The 14,227-nt window shown below is 35.1% G+C and overlaps 1 protein-coding gene across 1 annotated transcript; it reads right to left on the bottom strand.

Annotated features, from left to right (window-relative positions):
• Positions 1 to 295: 295 nt before the first annotated feature.
• On the bottom strand, positions 296 to 1,230 carry LOC125605524. The gene has a single exon (XM_048775221.1). The coding sequence runs from the start codon at positions 958 to 960 to the stop codon at positions 712 to 714; it is 249 nt and encodes an 82-aa protein (XP_048631178.1). The 5' UTR covers positions 961 to 1,230; the 3' UTR covers positions 296 to 711.
• Between the last annotated feature and the right edge of the window lie 12,997 nt (positions 1,231 to 14,227).

Below are 14,227 nucleotides of genomic sequence, written 5' to 3'. Positions count from 1 at the left end.
TATGGGAAGCCTTTAAGGCTTCAACTCTCCATGTGTCCGTCCGAAGTTAGGAACATCAACTCAGTGGATAGGGTGTGATACCGAAAATGCAAAAGTAGTACTAACATCGAAGAGAATGATAGAGCAGTATGATAATTACTTACCTCTTGGCAAAAATGACGATTACTTGCCTTTTCAGATTAACAATTTGTTAAAATTTACTTCTTTTTGACTAATTAGTTGGTCAAAACAAAAACGGAATTGTCGGTGAGTTGAATACCGTTTACATTGAAATTTCATAGTTAATCAATCTCAATACTAATGGACTTTCTTTTGGTCTTCTGATTAATAATTTAACACATGTGCAACTTCGGTCAATACATGGCTTTTACATTATGGAGAACTAGTTCTTGAGTTCTTAAACAATTAATGCTAATCATCTCATACAAATGATATAGAACTCAAGAAAGACATTTTTTCTCTCCAGAATAAAAAAAAATCCCACCGTAACATAATCACGTGGATTATCAAAAGAGAAAAAGAAAAGAGAGAGTAACATCTCCATATTCTGGACGATAATTCGTCGAGAAAAACCCACTAGACCTTAAGCCATGACCGCAGAAGAAGTAAAGATAAGAAGGAAGAGGAGAAGGAGGTGGCTGCTATGGAGGGCTAGTACCACTTTTAACATATGTACAAAAAGAAAACCATGTTTGTTTGGTTGGTTTGGGGTTAAGAAGAAGTGAGGTTATTGGAGGAGTTAGATTTGTCGAGAATAGACCACATGACGAGAACATCATCGTAACCACAAGCCATGACTTCTCCTTGAAGCTCTTGTACCATCCTTCTCTCGTGCTCTTCTCTCGCTTTTGCATCCATTCTTCCACCGCGGCCACCCTTTTGGGGTGATTGCTGCGGTTGGTTGAAGAATGTTGCTGCCTTCTTGAACGGTGTTGCTATTGTTTTCTTCCATGATGCCATTTTTTTGTTTGTTTACTCAATTCTTGAAACAAAGGAAACCTTCTTCTTCTTCCAATCAGAGATTCAGATTGGGAGAGCTCGAGAACGACTTGTTATGTGTATTTATACACACACAATCTCTCTCTTGAAATACATTACAATAATAGTTAGTAATTAATAAACTAAAGAGTGATTAGTAATGCTAAAGCAAAGGGGAGAGAGAGGCAAGATCCGCAATGAGAGGTTCCAAGAAACATCACTTTTTTTTTTTTTTCTTTTAACTTTTTGTTATCCATTTATGATTTAACCTCGTTTAGGCCTCTCCCTACCCTCCCACATGCCTCCCCACGTGATATCTTCCATCTCTCCCTTTTACATCCAAGATCAACAAGTTGTGTGTAGTAGTATCATATAGCCAAACCAGATCAAACCGAACCAAACCAAATCAATACATATGAGAGAAGCAGATGAAGTCAAGAGTTTGCCTTTTCCCACTCCTTGATACTGACAATTAAATCATCAAATGCTTACAGCATTTTCTCATTCCCATTCACTTCCCCCCACTGTATTAAATGTGCCCATCTCCCTTTTTTATTTGTTTATCATATCCATCTTATATCTATATCTTTCTTTTTGCTATTTTCGTCAATAGGTCATCTAGCAAAGCAATACTTTCATGAGCGAGAGCTAGATAGATGTCTAATGAGGTGAGCGGCTTGGGTTGTAATTTTAAGTTTACTATTTTGTGAAGCACATATAAATGAAGATGTGTATACTGATTATACTCATAAAAATATGTAGCCAATGTAGGTACCGTACAATCTATATCCCTACCAACTATAAATTTAATAATTGGTACCAATGAGTTAGAGGATTGAGGTGGCTAAGAAGGTATAAAATTTGGAAGACCAATGAATTAGAGGATTGAGGTGGGCACAGATTGGTCAGCAATAACCCATGTGATTTCACATGTTCTTCTGCTTCTCTATCTCTTACCCTCTTTTCATACACATCTTAGTATTAAAATTATATTATATATGTAATATTCTGCCTACTCGTTAGATATACATATATTACAGTGTATAATTTATCCACTTGATATTTTGAATCTATCAATAGTTTCACATTTCATAAAAATGTTATTCTCATTTTTGTGTTCACTCAAGCTTTTGTTTCTTTGATAATCTAAACGTTTACCTTTTGTTGACTATTTTTAATTATTTTAGTTTGAGTTGTTTAACATGGATTTTCATTTGGTTATATATGAAGTATAATGAATATAAAATGAGTTCGTTTTCCTGTAGTTAAGATTAAAAGCGATAAATAATTTTAACAAACTAAGTGAAAGTTGAAATTAATGCAGATATATAGATTTGTCTAATTTTATGCACTTGTAAATGTACACTGAAACATTTTAGCTTTTGTATTATAGTAGGACTGGATAACAAAACAAAAAAAAGCTTATGCCTCCCAAGGTATTTCTCTTTTAGTTCTAAGAAAACTCTTTCAAATCTAAAGATTCTTTGTCATTTTGATAACAAAATTGTTAGAGTGAATCGAATACGACTGATTCAATTTTTTTAAAAAATTTCATCATGTTTGGTATATAAGAAAACTAAATTATTTTTTCATTTATCGATTTTCAGATTGATTGGATATAACAATTTTTTTTTTGCACAGGTTGAACATTCTGAATTCAGCCGTATGCACGCACCAAATTACAAGATCCCTTTTTCATATGTACGATACATAGTACATTTATGTTTAGTTTAAGTAACCCTAGTAGTAAATTTAACGTAGCTTAAAAGCAATGCTTCAATTTTCTTCTCTTTGATATTTGGTTTCAAAATTAATAAAATGTATCAAAAGCATATATTTTTAAGAAAGATTAAAAGCATCTTTTGCATGAGAGGAACAGTGTCAGTTCATGTATCATCTCCTCGTTACAATAGAATCTGTTGTTTTATTTAATTAAAGCCTATTATAATATATGTTCATATTTTATTTTTATTAGAAATATAAAAAGACTCACTTCCTTTATTTTGTTTGTACGTAGCATCCCACATGACATATTGACATCCAATAGACTGCTCGTTAGTGCGTAGTTATTTTTCTTTTTTCTCACAATTTTTTTTAATTGATAGTATAACGAAATATATAAATATAGATTGTAGAACCTGATTTGGTTCGTGGTTGATCACACATACGGAGGTACCCTCAGTAGTCAGTACACGATGTATTTAATCAAATGGTTATAACTTTCTCTCTTTTCTTTTCTTTTTTTCTCGGGGGGGGGGGGGGGGGGGGGGGGGGGGGGGGGGGGGGGGGGGGGTGTTAGTAATTGGCTATAACTTGTAGATGTGGTTTCTTTCTTTATTAATATTTTCTGTATTCTCTTTTTTAAATTCATTATGATAATTTAAAGAAATATAAGATAAATCCATGTGTTTTGCAGGATTTGAATCATGATGATTAGCTGGTGATGGTAAATTTTAAAATACATATATATATTTATATAAAATATACAAAAATGGTGATGCAAATAAACTGAAGGGAGAAATATACACAATGCAGCGGATGGATGGTTCTAGTTTTGACCATACGGAGTTGCTATCTTTTCTCAAAAGTGTGAGGTCGGTTAGATTCAAAAACACTGTTATAAGCGAAAAATAAATTAAAAAGGCAAATCTAAAGAGTGAAGAAGTACCAAACAGGAAGCTTAATAGTTTGTTTGTTTGTTGACTGATGAAAAGAGAGTGGCGGTTTGGTCGGTCCGTAGATTAGGTGACTTGTACGAATTTCCGGTGCCTCCCAAACTCTGACTTTCTCTTTCTCACACTTTCCTTTTGATTTTAAAACATATATTTGTGTAACGTTTTTTAATTTTAAGATTATATAAGCTTTGACTACTGAATATGTTCTCGTTTTCCGAAGAAATAAATTTTCATATTCATCGATATTATTATGGAGTTTACACTTGTATAGTAGTCATTAATTTTTTTTAAGTTATGGATTCAAACATATTATGATACAAGATATTATTATTTAAACTAGAGATTTTGTCCGGGCTACGCCCGGGGTCAGACAAATATCAATATATTTAATATATATAATGCGTAAATATTACATCCCTTGAAAAAAATATAAACCATATATATAATTAAAAATGAGTAAAACTGATAATTTATCATTTGTACTATCTAAAAATACATAGGGAAAGATGAGCAAATGTGAAATGAACAAAGAATAGTTAATTCTAAATTATGATCCAAATATATTTTTTGAGCAAAATGATCCAAATATATTTTATTTTATGTATTGGGTTATCATGGAAACAAATTATTAATCATAAGTAAAATCCATCTGGTTGCTAAAGAAATAAACCATGTATTACACATGCCAATCTAAGAACACACCACATCACTATTCTAATCACAATTCTAACATAGTAGATATTTACAGATTTATATTTTTGCTTGAAATCAGTGTGCTTTCACTTTTTATTTACAATTGAGTTCTAAGTTATGGTATTAGAAATTCTTTGTGGTATTTAGAATCTATATGAGATGAATAGATGATGACACTTACAATGATGTTTGATGACTGCTGCCCACTTTGGAGCAATACTAAAAATGTCACCAAAAAATCCTTAAAAGTTGACATCAACATTTGTTTAATGCTAATCTTGAAGTGTTTATAAACTTTTATTAATAAGTAATAACTGTAAAACAGTCTCTAAGTTTTTCTGAAAAAAAAAAACAGTTTATATAATTTAAATTCACAATTAATTTGGTTCATTACCAGTGATTATTAATTCGATTATCTTCTTTAGGAGTCTGTTTCATAATGTTATGCATAAGTATCTTAATTTTTATTGTGTATCACTTGAATAAATTTTGGAGAATTATATATTTAATTAATATATATATATATATATATATATTATTTGTTGTTTTAGTGTGTACCTATTCAGAACTAAATCAATAACAACCTCCGTTTTTCTATGGATTTTGAAGATATATACCCTGCATTATGTATATTTGACCTATAACATATACTTGTAGGTTTATGATAAAATTTGTATTTTAAATTTAAATAAGCTAAACCAAATATATAGGTATGTTGTTAGCAGCTAATTAAATTTAGGAAATAACCATAAGTTCGAACCCTAAATTTCTCTAGAAGGTATTTCTGCTACATTTTCCTTAATTGGAAATATTTATATCATTCAATTGATCTGAATGAAATAAGGATGACGTGTTAGTCGGTATTTCTTGTCATTTGGAAGAACTATAAAATTTGATACTTCATAAACTGCTCATTCCTTCAACATTTATGTATGTTGGTCTTTTTTGAGTCTTGCAGTTTCCTCAATCCTTTGCATTTTTTTTTTTTTAATATTCACCAATAAGTGGTGGAAAAATTGAATCAAATGATAAATATATTATGATTTTTTCAAAATGTTCGTTCTTGTTTTTTTTTTTTTGCAATTAATGTCCACATACAGTTAAAACATGCAAATACTATAAATCTTAAAATAAGTACTATACTATGTAATTGTTGATTTGATAAACATTGTTATTGGTTTGGTTTGCTACTCCTACATTGTTAATTATGATAAGGGTTTGTTAGGTTTATGAATTAGGAGTTAACTGATGATCTTATTGACAATAACTGTAAAGTGACGAATCTATTGGCTATGTATTTGGTGAAAATATTATTCATTTTATTTGGTGTGTGTTTACCCTTTTGTTTGTTCTTCCCATTGCTTTATCAGAAGAACTTGGATGTTATGATTGACCCATGTTCAAAACGTTCCTATTCATGTGTTTCGTTGTCACCAATTTTTTTAATCTTTCTTTTTTTCATTCTCTTATAGTCCTTAAGGCTATAAACAAACTGATTTCTTTTGTTGTGTCTTATTTTTAATAGGTTTATTATGTGATGTTTTGAAGTTTGTGTGATTTATTGATCTAGATGGAGGTGATGATGTAATTTTTAATATGTGCATATATCAGATTGGGTCTGATGAATTTTATTTTTCGGGTAATTATATTATATTTTAGGTGAGCAGTTAGAGAAGAAAATAATTGCTTAGAAGCTAATTGTGGATATATATATATTTTTTTCTTTTTGTTTTTTTTCTAGTGTTTATGTGTTATTATGTTTTTAATATTTCATCTTAAAATTGTAGTTCTATATTTTGTGCTACGCAGTTGTGTTCTCGGTTTGGTTGTGTCCCACAATTTTATTTGGTTATGAATTCTACAAACACTATTTAACTTGACTTTGAACATAGGAGATGTTGTCCAAGATAGAGGGTCTCTTCGTCTATAGAATATACTTAGCAATATGAATGCTTGGCTTCTTTACAAAATGTTGTAGTGTTAGATTTGAGAATAAATAAAAACATTTTTAGTTGCAATATCAGATGCCATTTGACAATAGAAATCTTTCACATAATTCAAAAATATATAGAAACAATTATTCACCTAAAACTTGCTTGCTTTCCCTCGTCTCTCATAGTCACTGCTTAACGATATTTATAGAGTAAATCTGGTTACATTGGTTTTGTTACATTGGTTTACAAAAAAAGAGGTGTATTTTTTTCCTTTTGCTTCTTTAATACAAATACGTGAACATGTTCTCTGCTTTGGTTTTGTCTCTTTGCTCCCCTGGTGATTAGTTGATCAATTCTTTTCTCTTTTATGTGTTCTTTGTAGTGAATAAGATCTGGAATCTCATCATTGTTTGTTTTTTAAAGTGTAACATATTGGTAATTCATGAAATGAATATTCTTTACCCTAACACAATACAATATTTGATATAAAGTTCTTTTGGTGATTGAGTGTGTTATAAAGAACAAAAATATTACTTCAACTACACTCTACAAACGAAAGACACACCAACCAATATTTTGAGAGATTTATTCCAAATTTTAAATAGTTAAACAAAGATGAAGGAATCTCATTCTTGATCCTATCCCTGAAATATTCTCGTTATGTAATTTAACGTGTGCATATACATATCAATCTTAAAGTAGTTTGGTCCTGTCCAAATGATCAACATACACATCAACAACAACATTAGCACAGAGCTTTGAAAATTAAATGTGCGATTAGCTACTGAAAACTAAATGAAAAATTTGTAAAGCGAAAAGAATCATCTAGTTCGGGTAAACGTTATTGCTCTGAAGTTGCCTTGAACTATATTCCTCTCCACACACATCAACAAACATCGTAAGCTCGTTCTCGGCCAGGTGTTTTGCTCTTGGGTCGCCACACTTAGTTTGGTAAACAGCCTCTGTTGTTCCTCCAGCCACCTCATTTGTTCACAAATTTTCAGTTTTCGGAATCTACGGTTTTTTCAGTCATATAAATGAAACTGTTACGTACCAGAGCTGATGTTGCCGGGACAAATGGGTAGTCCACCTTACTGTTGATCTCCTCCTCTAAGAGACATCCCAATCAACCTTGCTGTTGATCTCATCCTATATAACCCTCCAATGAATACGCCCAAACTATATAACCATCAGTAATCAAAATAGTTACTTTAAGACATTTGGTGAAATAAATAATTATATAGGTACATACTTATACGAAAAGACAGGTAGACTTTTTACTTGTATTCTGGCCCATTGAATCTCTTGTTCTAGTTGGGTCAGCATGATCGTAAAATAAGATAAGATTTGTCTCACCAACTGATCTAAGACTTTTATTTGCTACACCATTTATGGATCGTTAAGATAAAATATGCTTGTTGAAGTAAACTTTCAAGAGCTAAGAAAGAACACATACCCAGGTCTAGCGACAACCATTTCTCTGTTGTTGGTGCGAAGAGAATCTGTATATGAAATGGTTTTCAATAGAATCAGAGTAGAGTTGAAGCAAGTAAGAAAATTACAACACTGTCAGATTCACTACTCAATTTTAAAAGGTGACAGCTTTGCAAAACTTATCTCGAACTCTTCTATGGACCACAACGTCAAAATGTGACAGAATCCTGTAGAAATGGAACCTCGAACCAGTTAAGACGGTCGACAGAAGATAAATCAATTTACCATCAGGATTGAAAATTCTATAACAAAAAATTATAAGGCTACAGGAGACTTGCCGGAGGTATGAATCGATTCCATGGCCCATAGCTTGATATTATTGTATAGAGGTTCTACGATGTGGTTTGATGTAAGTATCAATAAAGGGCTGTACCGGTTTCCATCTCAAATCCCCGGGAAATTGGATTGTTTCTCTGTCGGGAGAATCATCATCCTCTCCGCCTCTCGTAAACGTCGCTATCTTCACCGCCACCGATCTCATTTCTCCTTCCTTCCAATCGAACCCCCATGCGATGCGGTGATCTAACTATTGGAGTCGGCCAGCCTTATGTGTTAGGGCTTTTCCACGCATCTTGTTGTGGGACACTGTCTTCCGGATCAAATGGCGGCGCCGAGGCCGACGGGGAGCCAGGATCTGTTCGATACGTATTTCAGGAGAGCAGATTTGGATGGAGATGGTCGTATCAGTGGTGCTGAGGCTGTCGCTTTCTTCCAAGCCTCCAGTTTGCCTAAGAACGTCCTTGCGCAGGTTTGATGTAAGTATCAATAAAGGGGTTATATAAGATGGAAAACAAAGGGAGGTGAAGGAGAAGATCTCATGAAGATAAGGTATAAGAAGTGAATTGAATGTGTTATCAAAACTCTGAAACAGAGATTCATAGAAATCTGAAACGATAGAGAACAAACAAAGAAGACGAAGAGCTAGAGAAGAGAGGCGTAGATCCTAGTGTTCACCGGCTAGGTTTTTTTTTTTTTAAATTATACCGATAGATTGTAGCTATAGGATATCAAAGCCCACTGTTAAAGAACAAAAGCCCAGCGGAACCACATCGAAACCCATACGAAATCAATAGCGTAGTGTAGGAGATCCAACGTGTATTAATTAAATGTTTTGATTTGTCACAGCCCATCTGACGTGGCTAAACGCTTCAACGTGATTGGTCGATTTAATTGTCCTACGTGGACATGCTGTATGGAGCTCATATATCCTTTTAATATAGTATAGATTCGTTCAAATATTGATTTTGGGCCTTCAGATATTATGGATTCAAAGTTCAAAGATTTTATGACTTTTGTAAAAGAAACTGTTATGAACGTAATATATGCTTGTTATGGGGTTTTACTGTACTTGAAGACTTGTTAGACCCATTATACTTGCTAAGCTGATAATTAAAGTTTAAGTAAAATAAAATTTTATACTATGAGATTTACGTGGGAGAAAACCATAAAACAATTCAAAATAGTTTTACACGAAAGCAAGTTATATATTTAGAAGATGAGACCAGGGTTGTGAACACTGGTTAATCAGTTACCAATTCTAATTTAGAACTAGTTAGTCAACACTCAAAATTTCTTGGAAAGGCTTTTCTAGCCTAGCCTAGAAATCTCATAAAATTTAATCTGGGAAGGAAAGCCCAGGGGCTTTTTCAACTGCTTACAAACTTTGGTTTAAGATTTATATATCTTTTTGTAAACGGTTTAAGGTTCACATATTTACTAGTATTATCCTCGTCCTTCGCACGGGCATTGTTTTATAATTTACAACAATAGAAAAATGTTATTTTGAGAAATATTATTTTGAATGTTATATAATTCAGTGTGAAAAAGTGTTATTTTGGGGTCATATTTATTAGTAAACTTACAAAATTAAAATTTTGTTGTTTATATCTTTCAATAGTCCAATATAAACAACATGTATTAATCTATTTTCTAAAACCTATAATATTTTTTTTTGGCATATCGAAAGAGAAAATTAAAACTTAGTTTGCATCCATTTGGCTAGCAACATGGACTAACCATCTTGGAGCATAACAGTTCACATAAGGTATCCAGAGTTCGCGTGATCGGATTCCCTTCGTTAGGCCATCCGCACGGAGGTTTAAAGACCCTGATACGTAGGATACAGAGAATGCGCTGAAGTTTCTTGCGAAAGCATTAATTTCATCCAGTTCTGTTGCCATAGCCGGCCATTTCTCTTCAACGTTCTTGACAAGCTTGACGAGCTGTTGATAGTCTATTTCAAAGTGCATTATCTTAGGGTCTCTCTTCAGTGTTTCATGCATTACCCAAATTAGTCCTTCAGCTTCCGCATGTAGAGGAGATTCGGTTCTACTCGCCTTCTTAGCCCCGTATAGGAACGTTACGTCTTCGTCCATCATCACAAAACCTAAGCCTATATCTTCTCAAGCACTTACCCACAAAGCATCGACTTGGCATCTCCATCTTGGTGGAGCTGAGGCTAGTGTTTCTGCAGGTCCGTCACTTTGCTCGTCCATAACAGGGACTATCTGAGAGAGGTTCCAACTTTCAACTTCACTCATGGCGAGTTGGAGGGTATCCATTGGCGTTATGTCTCTATTGTTAAACAGTTTTCGTTCGTGCTTTCTATATGTACCATAGTATCACGGGAATGCATTCACATCTCGGCGCTTGCTCCTTTCTCCTTAGCCCTCCATAGTAGATAATCTATGTTTTCAAATAGAGATGATCGCGGGAATAACCCCGGAGGTGCTGGGATTTGTGATAAAGCCCAACATTGCAGAACAGGCCGGCACTCGAACAGCGTGTGGTTTATAGTCTCAGATTCCGCACCGCAGCGAACACATATACTATCTCTCATACAATGTCGATCCCGTAGACTCTACGTCGTAGCCACAAATCCGGATATAGCTTACCAAATAAAGTGCTTTAGTTTCCTTGGGGCTTTAATTTTCCATGCTGCATTCTTTAGCTCAATAGTGCTGGGTTCAGAGATCATCGGCTGGTAGGCTGCAGTACGCAGATCATGAGCTACGAAATATTCCGACTTAACCATATATAGTCCAGATTTTGTAAAATCCCAGCTGTTAACAATCTCGTCTTCTTATTCTGCTGAAGCGAATTGATTCAATATGGGATATATCTTCCGTTGCCACGAATTCTTCCAGCAAATTTGAGTTCCATGTGTTCGTGTCCATGTTGATGAGGTGATGGACTCTCAGGTGGGAATCTCTGATTACGCCGGGACATAAAGGTAGCCATGAGGGGTTAGTTGGCATCCATGGTTCTTCCCAACCTTGGTGTCATACCCGTTTCCTATCCTTTTTCTTAGTCTTTGCTGCAACACTTGTTTCTCAGCGAGGATAATTTTCCATCCGTATAAGGGGCTTGAAGCTTTATCCACATTCATTGGGTTCGTGTGTCTATAATATCGACTTTTCATAACCCGAGCCAGAAGGGAGTTTGGGTACTTCAGCAGTTTCCACAATTGCTTAGCTAAGATAGCCAGATTAAAGTCATTGAAGTCTCGAAATCCCAATCCTCCTTTATCTATCGGCACACAAATTTTATAAAAAAAAATCGAATTTGAAAAAATATAATTTGAAAACATAAAAATTAATATTTTTTTATTTTTTTATTTGTTTAAATAATTATTTATTATATATATAGAGAACAAAGGTATAAAAGTTTTTTGCCATTTAATGAATAATATATTTTTAAAAGTATCTCTTTAGTGGTAGTAAACATGAATAATAATACAAAAAAGTGATAAACATGAAAATTCTCCATTTTATTTTGAGGTTAAGTTCATAATCCTCCACGGTGAATTGTTTTACACGCCAAACAACATACATAACTGGTCAACAAAATAATGAGATATGATCAAAGTTGAACAAGCCAAAGAACTACTATCATCTTGTAAGAGATGTGAGAGGTCTGTACGTATATATTTTTCAGTCATATATATAAATAAAGATATTATATAATTTGATCAAAATGTTATTAATTTTCTTCTTAAAGTTGAATTCCATTTGTTTATAGACAGTGCGAACCGAGAACTTAAATCTCATTATTATTATATAAATAAACAAAACGAAAACTAATACATGTTTTTTTTTTTTGAAAAAAGGTTTTCAATTTAAATGCTAGAAAGATACAGAGATAAGGTTTTAGGGACCTTAAGAGTTCAAAGATAAAACAACATGCAACAGTTTTAAAGTCAAGAGAGACGCGAAAGCAACATAGTATGATGAAGGCAACACTTAACAAGATTTTGTTGTGAACTCAGTGATGAGGACCTCTTCCTCGGCCTCTTTTTCCTTTCCCTGTAACAGTAAACCATTCCATCTCCTTAAGCCTTTGAGATGGCTTTAATGGCCTACCGCCTCGTGACCTTAGTGTTGATTCATCATCTACAAACGGGTCACGAGGATGTGTAGGGGAAGTATCATGAGAGGCAAAAGTAAATGGTAATGGAGAATTTGAAAAGACAAGTTCCTTGGCTGGTGGGACACTCGATGGTTCACTGGCATCAGCACTATCCAATACCGCAAATAAGTTGTCATGAACAAATGGTACAGAAGACGGAGAGGAGTTAGAGTTATCAACCACAATATCAACATTCCCAACAAACTTCCCTGAAGGAGCCTCTGGAGTTGGTGGTACAGATTGTGTTGAGGAGTCAACAGGTTCTGCGACATCTAATTGTTTGCAGGTTTCGTCATTAGGAGAGACGGAGACATCTAATTGTTTGCAGGTTTCGTCATTAGGAGAGACGGAAACTACGGTAGGTGGTGGGAGTTCCTTTTCATCAGTAACAGCAGTAACATGAGTAACTTGAACAATTTCAGAAGGTGTACAAGACACATGAACCTTTTCAGTGAAAGAGCCTGTAGGAGTGTTTACAGCCACAACTGAAGCAGAGGGGACTGTGGTGACTTCTCTACTTGGTTCTTCTATTTCTGAGTTTACATTTATAGGGAGGCCACTTCCTTCATGATCAAGAAGAATACAACCTTGAGAATCAAAAGATAAAGCATCTGTTTTTTCCTGAGATTCTAGTGGAGCTGATTTAGTAGCTTTGAGAGACTGATATGCAGCAGAAGAGTTTTCAGATACAGCGTTGATTGGAACCAGAGGGAGACCAAGGCATCTAGGTGCTTTGTGACCTAACTGCCCACACTTAGGGCACACAGAAGGCAGCCATGAGTATATAACAGAAACCATTGATACTGAACCACTTTCATCTTCGAGTGCTACTCTTTGAGGAAATGGTCTATCCAACTTAACTTCAACCAGAATTTTTGCCTCACCCATCAGTATAGGATCAAGCCAAGGCTTACTCGTGAGCATCGGTGCCCCTATACCGGAAGCTATCCAGCTTATACCTTTCTTGGAATAAAGCTGGTGGGGAATGTCTTTCAGAGTAAGCCAAACCGGGATTGTAGATATCTCAGGGACAGTGATAGTACCCTTAGGATCCCAAGTAGATACAAACATTATACAATCATCCACATGCCATATACCTCTCTGAACTACCCACTTACGAGTAAACTCATCCGGAATGTGAAACAAAAAAGCGTTGTTTCCTATCTCACGAGTGTAGATCCGGCATCTAGTTCCCCAGATTCTACTAACAACAGATTGAATTAAGCCAGAAGCAGGGGCAGAGCACCGATAGAATTGACCAATTACAAATTCCTTCTGGTTCTCTAATCCTTCTAGTAAGACATGGCGAGGAATACGTACCTTTGGCGTACCATCCTCGAGGAACTCAGGCGAGGTGACCTTATGCAGATTTCTCTTAGACTTCTCCATTTTTGAAGCCCAAGGATACTCAGGATCATTATCACAGATACCTAGTGGTACCTTGGCAGTTACACTCGAGGAGTAGCTATTATGCGGAGAAGGCCTTGAAGCGTTGATTGCCCTAGCAACAGGTTGACGACGCCGAGATGGAGCACAGTTGGCTGCCGAAAGCGAGGGCCACTGAGTTTCTCTGGACAAATCGGCTATCAGTTCCTTCGAGGTCTGCATGAGAACCGTAGCTGCAGAAGAAGGTTGAGTGATGGAGAGAGGCTTCGACCAAGCATTAGAAGTAGTGACCGTGGAGATTGGCTGGTCCGACTCCTTTGGGGAAGCTGAGAAGGAGCCACCAGAAATAGTGGCTAACAGAGGAGTCCCACTGGTTGGAAGAACCATATCGACACTGGGATCGACAGTAGCAACATCAACAGTAGCTGGGACTTTCGCTAGTGGATTTGAATCTGATTTGAGGGAATCCATGAGTAGAGTAGGGGAGAAACCTTCAGATGATGGCAGACTGGAGCCCCCTTACACGCGAGGTGGCCAGAGACGCCGGTAATGGCCTCCGATTAGATTCAATTTGGGGTTTCTAAGTTTCGCCTTCGAAGTCGCTTGTTTTTTAGTTTACAATAAAAAAATAAGATACTAATACATGTTGATCTAACAAAA

Source organism: Brassica napus, unplaced genomic scaffold (genome assembly GCF_020379485.1).
Source record: "Brassica napus cultivar Da-Ae unplaced genomic scaffold, Da-Ae ScsIHWf_764;HRSCAF=1103, whole genome shotgun sequence".
Lineage (NCBI taxonomy): Eukaryota > Viridiplantae > Streptophyta > Magnoliopsida > Brassicales > Brassicaceae > Brassica > Brassica napus.
This window is presented reverse-complemented; position numbering and strand designations above follow the sequence as displayed.

Coding starts and splice junctions, on each gene's coding strand:
- LOC125605524 (XM_048775221.1), bottom strand. CDS start 960: ATGGCATCATGGAAGAAAACAATAGCAACACCGTTCAAGAAGGCAGCA.